Source organism: Abramis brama, assembly GCF_963993115.1.
Source record: "Abramis brama genome assembly, chromosome: 2".
Lineage (NCBI taxonomy): Eukaryota > Metazoa > Chordata > Actinopteri > Cypriniformes > Leuciscidae > Abramis > Abramis brama.
In genome coordinates this window covers 8,370,601-8,379,022 of record NC_139964.1, presented here as the reverse complement: position 1 = coordinate 8,379,022, position 8,422 = coordinate 8,370,601, and the positions used below count along the sequence as shown (strand labels likewise).

The 8,422-nt window shown below is 36.8% G+C and overlaps 1 protein-coding gene across 1 annotated transcript in view; it reads right to left on the bottom strand.

Moving 5' to 3' along the window:
* Positions 1-1,444: 1,444 nt before the first annotated feature.
* The window catches only part of LOC311069854 (deoxynucleoside triphosphate triphosphohydrolase SAMHD1-like), a gene marked incomplete at its 5' end in the record, with an annotated part of 47,733 nt that continues 40,755 nt past the window's right edge, over positions 1,445-8,422 (bottom strand). The window contains 3 exons of the mRNA XM_084093351.1: positions 1,445-1,820; positions 2,786-2,842; positions 6,986-7,137. Coding sequence (XP_083949477.1) covers positions 1,759-1,820; positions 2,786-2,842; positions 6,986-7,137 — 271 coding nt within the window. The 3' untranslated portion in view covers positions 1,445-1,758. The remainder of the gene's footprint in view (positions 1,821-2,785; positions 2,843-6,985; positions 7,138-8,422) is intronic.

Here is an 8,422-nt window from a genome sequence, read left to right as displayed (position 1 = left end):
TGATTAAACAACTCCACAAACAGCATTACCAGCTTCACTTATTACTAACCAGACTGACTTTATTTCTGTCAGACATTGATTACTTATTTGAAAGTAATAGTTTGATTTGATGTTACCGTTGTGGTGATCAGTGTGTGCTTTAGTCAGGCTCTTGAGTTTTTAACATTAGTTTTTGCTCTGGCAGCTGTGTCTGTTTGATATGGTGAGAACAGCAAGAGAAAATATAATCAGATGCTGTAAGCTGATTGATGATAAGAATATAATCATCATATAGTAGCTTAACTCATTGATTATTTGTGAGGTTTATACGGGTAGTATGTTATTCATTTTGTTTTATTGTTGTGATTCTATAGCAAGAGATCCAGCACAGTTTAATCAGAACAGTTCAATCGGAACATCAAATGATTTTTAAAACACCATTTACACATTTTGGACTCCAGCAAATTTCACTTGCACACAGACATCAAGAATCAGCATATGAATCTCAACAATGGTGACATGCTTCATGCTGCAATGCATTCTGGGTGTATCATACAAAACTTATCCATGGCTCCCAGAATGCATTGCACCATGAAGCATGTCACCATTGTTGAGTTTCATATGCTGATTCTTGATGTCTGTGTGTGAGTAAGATTAGGGGGAGCCCAAAATATGTAAATAGTGTGTTAAAAATAATAGACGTTCTAATTAAATTATATTATTCTTTCATTGCAGAATCACAACAATAAAACAAAATGAATAACATAAACCTCACACATAATCAATGAGCTAAGACACTATGTGATGAGTATATTCTTATCATCAATCAGCTTACAGCATCTGACTACGTTTTCTCTTGCTGTTCTTGCCATAACAAACAGTCACAGCTGCCAGCAAAAAACTAATGTTAAAAAGTCAAGAGCCTGACTAAAGCACACACTGATCGCCACAATGGTAACATCAAATCAAACTATTACTTTCAAATAAATAATCAACATCTTAACCTCTTCTTAATTCTTTTCTGTAGATGTCTGACAGAAATAAAGTCAGTCTGGTTACTAATAAGTGAAGCTGGTAATGCTGTTTGTGGAGTTGTTTAATCAGATCTTGAGAGATTTAATGTATTTTATCTTCAGTTGATTTCATCCAAGGCTGGGGCTGGAAGTAGTTCTTGTGTTTCTCTTTCCTTCAGTGATTCTGCTTGTTAACAGCAGGTGTTCGTCAATAATGCACAATCATTATTCAATCACCTAATTATCTCATTACCTCCAACACTGATTAAGTGTTACATTAAACAGCCTGTACTGTGCACACTAAGCAGTGTTCATTTCATCTGGGCAAACCCATGTGGGGCCAACATGGAAACCGAGGACAAAACTGGCTGGGTCCCAGTTAGATAGCCCAGGTCAAACCCATTTGGGCCCCACGTGGCTGTGCTGGCTGGGTTGATTCCTGCCGGTTCCATAGTGAGAGCGACACGGCCAGAGAAATTCTGGGCGCTGCGCATATTAAATATATTATAAATAGTTTTCCGCGTGAGAAATACAATGTGTGGCGGGAGTGCGTGACAAAAGACAGAAATGAGTGACTGTCATGCTCAATGCGTGACACTTGAGAGCCCTGAACACAATCAAAACGATGAGAGCTTCGGATCTTCCAATGTTTCGAGAAGGCTATTGAATGTTTCTCAGCGCTGAAACCTAAAGATGTCCGAGTTCCGGTCCCTGTGCAACTGATAATCAACTGCCCTTTTTCTCATCTGAGTTCGAGGGGAGGGTCTTACCGATAGGTCAATTGTATGTTATACAAGAGAGTTTTGGTGCTTACCTTCCATGATTCACCTGACAAAAAAAAAAAAAAAACATCGGGGGTTATTATATTATTTATTTTTCATTTTTGACTATTAATAAAGTGAGAACTATTATTTCAACTATTATGAGAATATTAAGACATTATGAAATTAACTAAATCGAAATAACAAACAAGCAAAACAAAACATAAAACAGAGTAAATATACTGATTTCTGGATGAGTAACTTCCAAAAACTGCTTTATCTAGTCAGCCTACTGTATTTTTCAACATTTCTTTCTGTCAGTCGAATTTTATTATGATTCCACTAAACCAACTGAAAAATGTATGTCAGGCCTGATGTGATTTTTTTTTTTTTTTTACTGCTTTAAATGATATGTGGTAATTTAGCAAGACAAGTATGCAATCCTAAACTACACAGCAAAATCCCCAGTGTTGAATGAAAACCCCTCCGTGCACAGGCTGCATATTTCCACACCAGAGAGTGTTAAAATAGCACTGAAAGTGTTGACGTTAATGTGATTATTAATTAAGTGATGATCGAGCATTACTGAGGAAAACTAATATTAAAAAGTCAAGAGCTCAACTAAAGCAAACACTGATCATATAATGGTGACATCAAATGAAACATTTTAAATTAAACATCATCTAAACCTCCGTTCATTCTTAATAAGAACTTCTGTTGACGTCTAACAGAAATAAAGTCAGTCTGGTTAATAATAAGTGTAATAATGTTTAATGGCTGGAAGTCAGTTGTAGTTCTTGTGTTTCTCTTTCCTTCAGTGAGTCTGCTTGGTAACAGCAGGTGTTCATCACTAATGCTCAATCACTTAATTAATCACTTAATTATCTCATTAACTTTAACAATGCTTCAGTGTTACTTTAACACTCTGTAGTTGGACACATATGTACAATATTGTTCATTTAACACTGGGGATTCATTTTATTTTCAAATATATTATGCCCAACTGTACACTGAGTGAACTTGTGAACTTACCAGACCGGACTTTACGGATGAACTTGTCCTTAAACACGTAAGAGAACGGACCATGTCCTTAAAGAAAAAAACACAACATAACATGTTTCATATTTCACCAGAGAACAATTTTATATTGTCTTCAATTGACATTCATCACATCTTATGTCATGTAAAAAGTATGTAGAACATAGCATTTAGCATATATGATGTGATTAAGTCTAACGAACCATCAGTATTTCAAATTAAATGGTCTCTCAATGTCTTTAAAGCAGGGATGTACAAACTCGGTCCAGGAGAGCCACAGACCTGCAGAGTTTTTCTCCAACCCTAATCAAACACATCTGAACAAGCTAATCATTGTCTTCAGGATGACTGACACGTTAGTGACATGTTAGTTTTATCAGGGTTGGAGCTAAACCAGTCTTATTATATGGAAATGAAAGGGTCTGTATTTCTTACCATTAGAGAAAGCGTAACATATTACTTAAGGGTCTCTTTCGAGGCAACGTGCCATTCGTGTTGTAAAAGGAAGTGAATATAGGGCCCACACAAATCCAATATTTATACAGTTGAAAACCTTAAAATTCAATGACTTATTAGAATATAGACTTTTAAAAATAATGTATAAAGCTCAACTGAAAACATTACCTGATAAATTGCTAAATAGATTCATCAAGAGAGTTAGTAGATTCAATTTAAGAGGAACTGAAGTCTTTCAGAAACCCGAGTTTAGAACAAAATTAAAGGAAAGATGTGTCTCAATACAAGGTGTCAGTCTGTGGAACAATCTAAATAGTGAAATTAAAACTTCAACATCGTTTTTTGTTTTTAAGAAGAGTGTAAAAGCATTACTAATAGAGAAATATAATGCTGCTATTTAGCAGGAAAATGTGATATTTGATTTATGACTTTGTATATGTGCTGCAAAGTAGACGTGTGTTGTAAGCGCACCTCTTTGGAATTGTAATTTAACTTATGTTATGGCAGATATTATAAGTTTATCTTCTTTCTGCTTCTTTTCATTTCTTTTTCAAAAGAATGAAATAAAATATGAAATGAAAATGAAATGAAAATGAAGGCGGGCATACACTGTGCGATTTTCGTCTGATTTTGAGCCAAATTCTGACTCGTGCAACTCATTTTCGGGTCGGGCCGATTTTCAGCTCTGTCGTGCGCCATTTGTCGTGCAGTGTTCGTGCAGTGTACATGGGGAAACGAGAGGCTATTAACCTCTCCGACCGGAAATCTGATGGTCGGATGAATTTCTGGCATGTTAGAAATTTTGGTCGCTCCCCGTGACTATATAGCACAGTTGAAGCAGAGCTACGAAACGATTGCCCTAAACTCAGTGAAAACAGAAGTTTAACCATTTCATCTGCAGCAAAAAAAAAAGAAAGAAAAAGAACATCTTCCAAGCCATCTGCGATGTATCTACACCGTGCCTCTTTTATTAATTTGTTAAACAATGTTTTTGAAATAAAGCTGTATTTAATTTTCATTGATAACTAATTATTGCAGTGTTCGAACATATTATAGACTGTTAATAAGTAATGATATGCCTATAATTCATTGTAATCGACCTAAATGTTTTAGACAAAAAGGAGGAAGCTTCTATGTAATATTTTATCAAATATTACATAGAAGAATTCACACAAACATCGCACAGTGTATGCCCGCCTTAAATACATATTTAATTCATTACTGTTTTTACCATCATTAATTAAAAAGTATTATTTAATCATCATTAGGAACACAGAAGTCATATATGTGACCCTATAGACACAAAACCAGTCACATGCGTCTGTGTTGTACGTCACCACGTATCACACATGACCAGCATCGGCCAATAGTGAGCCTACGTGGTGACGTGCAACACAGACGTGCTACGCTTAAACACTACGTGAAAAAACTCGAGGTCCAGAGAGAAGGAAATGAAAAGTGGAATAAAGTCATTATTTTTGTTTGTTTTTGCGCACAAAAAGTATTTTCGTCGCTTTATAAACTTAAGATTGAGCCACTGGAGTCACTTGGACTATATTAACGATCTCTTTAATACATTTTCTGGGCCAGCAAGTTTCAGTCCCTTACCCAGCCAGCACAGCCATGTGGGGCCCAAATGGGTTTGACCTGGGCTATCTAGCTGGGACCCAGACAGTTTTGTCCTCGGTTTCCATGTAGGCCCCACATGGGTTTGCCCAGATGAAATGAACACTGCTTAGTGTGCACAGTACAGGCTGTTTAATGTAACACTTAATCAGTGTTGGAGGTAATGAGATAATTAAGTGATTGAATAATGATTGTGCATTATTGATGAACACCTGCTGTTAACAAGCATAATCACTGAAGGAAAGAGAAACACAAGAACTACTTCCAGCCACAGCCTTGGATGAAATCAACTGAAGATAAAATACATTACATCTCTCAAGATCTGATTAAACAACTCCACAAACAGCATTACCAGCTTCACTTATTACTAACCAGACTGACTTTATTTCTGTCAGACATTGATTACTTATTTGAAAGTAATAGTTTGATTTGATGTTACCGTTGTGGTGATCAGTGTGTGCTTTAGTCAGGCTCTTGAGTTTTTAACATTAGTTTTTGCTCTGGCAGCTGTGTCTGTTTGATATGGTGAGAACAGCAAGAGAAAATATAATCAGATGCTGTAAGCTGATTGATGATAAGAATATAATCATCATATAGTAGCTTAACTCATTGATTATTTGTGAGGTTTATACGGGTAGTATGTTATTCATTTTGTTTTATTGTTGTGATTCTATAGCAAGAGATCCAGCACAGTTTAATCAGAACAGTTCAATCGGAACATCAAATGATTTTTAAAACACCATTTACACATTTTGGACTCCAGCAAATTTCACTTGCACACAGACATCAAGAATCAGCATATGAATCTCAACAATGGTGACATGCTTCATGCTGCAATGCATTCTGGGTGTATCATACAAAACTTATCCATGGCTCCCAGAATGCATTGCACCATGAAGCATGTCACCATTGTTGAGTTTCATATGCTGATTCTTGATGTCTGTGTGTGAGTAAGATTAGGGGGAGCCCAAAATATGTAAATAGTGTGTTAAAAATAATAGACGTTCTAATTAAATTATATTATTCTTTCATTGCAGAATCACAACAATAAAACAAAATGAATAACATAAACCTCACACATAATCAATGAGCTAAGACACTATGTGATGAGTATATTCTTATCATCAATCAGCTTACAGCATCTGACTACGTTTTCTCTTGCTGTTCTTGCCATAACAAACAGTCACAGCTGCCAGCAAAAAACTAATGTTAAAAAGTCAAGAGCCTGACTAAAGCACACACTGATCGCCACAATGGTAACATCAAATCAAACTATTACTTTCAAATAAATAATCAACATCTTAACCTCTTCTTAATTCTTTTCTGTAGATGTCTGACAGAAATAAAGTCAGTCTGGTTACTAATAAGTGAAGCTGGTAATGCTGTTTGTGGAGTTGTTTAATCAGATCTTGAGAGATTTAATGTATTTTATCTTCAGTTGATTTCATCCAAGGCTGGGGCTGGAAGTAGTTCTTGTGTTTCTCTTTCCTTCAGTGATTCTGCTTGTTAACAGCAGGTGTTCGTCAATAATGCACAATCATTATTCAATCACCTAATTATCTCATTACCTCCAACACTGATTAAGTGTTACATTAAACAGCCTGTACTGTGCACACTAAGCAGTGTTCATTTCATCTGGGCAAACCCATGTGGGGCCAACATGGAAACCGAGGACAAAACTGGCTGGGTCCCAGTTAGATAGCCCAGGTCAAACCCATTTGGGCCCCACGTGGCTGTGCTGGCTGGGTAGAAGTCTATGGAGGAGTTAGACAACTCTAAGATTTAATCAAAAATATCTTAATTTGTGTTCCGAAGATGAACGAATGTCTTACGGGGTTGGAACAACATGAGGGTGAGTAATTACTGACAGAATTTTCATTTTTGGGTGAACTAACCCTTTAAGGATATATTTTCATAGAATGTTCTTTACATTGTGTAGAATGTAGAAAACACAGAATCACAAAAAAATGACTTTAGCTGGGTTTTCACAGGCAGGGTCACTTTTAGTGGAAATACTAAAAATGCTCTCTTAAGAGTCTTAAGTCTTAAGAGAGCATTTTTAGTATATATTTTGATTATTTTCCACTAAAAGTGGATGTTTCTGGCACTCACCTAAATTATAGCACAGAGCAGCAATTTGGACACACAATATGTCTTGATCCTGTATCTCTTGCTTCTCTCTTAGAGCCTTCGGTTTATTTTCAAGATCCTTCTGTTGTTTCTCTTGCAGAACTTTGCCCAGACATCCTGCTAAATATGCAGCACTGCACAAACAGTCAAAACACAAATTTAAATACAACACAGGATAGATCCAGCTTTTACATTGATCAAACAATTTAATGATTCATTGATTTAGAAGAAGTTACAACAGTGTAAGCAATGTTTTGTCAAGTAAAAAAAAATACATTTAAAAAAAGTTAAAATGTGTTTATCATATAACACTTAAATTAAGTTAAAAAAATTATTCTAATAACAATTATACATTTATTTGGAAGGCGGGGCATGGTTTAAGAGGCTGCTGCAGAATGAGTATGGGTGGAGCTCGTGTTCTCAGACTTCACGTGCAGCCGTCACCTTGCATGAGCGCAAAACCTCACAACACTCTCCCCCTGTCGGTGATTTGTTGGATCACTATTTATTTTGGTTCTGAGTGGTTGGTGAAACCAATTGTTTTTGTGTGCAGATCTCAGAGCCTAGGCTGCCTACAGAGACGTGTTTTTTTGATGGCCTGCTTATGGGGCGGGCAGCTAGCAGATCGTAAAGACTAGATGAATGTGATCATTTATGTTTGGGCCTTTTTTGGGCCTGAAATCGCTGATACAACATTTAAGGGACACCCCTCTCGTTAATTAAATCTAACAGGTTTTTTCATCAAGAGACAGGATAAAAAGCTGGGCTTTGAGAGAGTGAAGGAGAGCTGCCAAGGAAGCAAGCTGTGCTGTTTCATGCTGCACTCAGAGGAAAGAATTATTGATTTGAAACACTTATTTTGTGATTGCTGAAAAGCCCTTGTGCTTTCTTTTTGTTTGTTTATCAAGGAGTGTGTTAATAAAGACAGCTCTGTTGCACAGCTGCTCTCAGCCCCTTCCTCCCTCATTTCTAGACCGGGAAGTTTGGTCGGTCTTAGAGCAGCTCTCTTTCCCCTTATCGTTCTCCCTCTTTCTCTATTCCCCCTCCCTCTCGACCTGTCCCAATGCCACATATCAGCCATGAGCAAAGAAATAAACCACAACAGAAGAACAGAAAAAGAGACGAGCAGAAACACAAGAACTACAACTGACTTCAGACACAGTCTAAGATGAAATCAACTGAAGAGAAAAGAACAACTCCACAAACAGCATTAGGCCTAGGCCTACCAGGCAGCTTCACAGCCCGACAAAGGGGGCCTCCAATCGAGTTTTTTTTTTTTTTTTTTTTTTTTTTTACATAATTAACTTAAACGAATGAACGAATGAATGAATGAATGAAGACAAGAATGATCAATATACCTGCCTACAACTGCTGCTGTGTCTGCCAGTGTTTGAGTCATGCGCAGAACCTCGCGTGCAG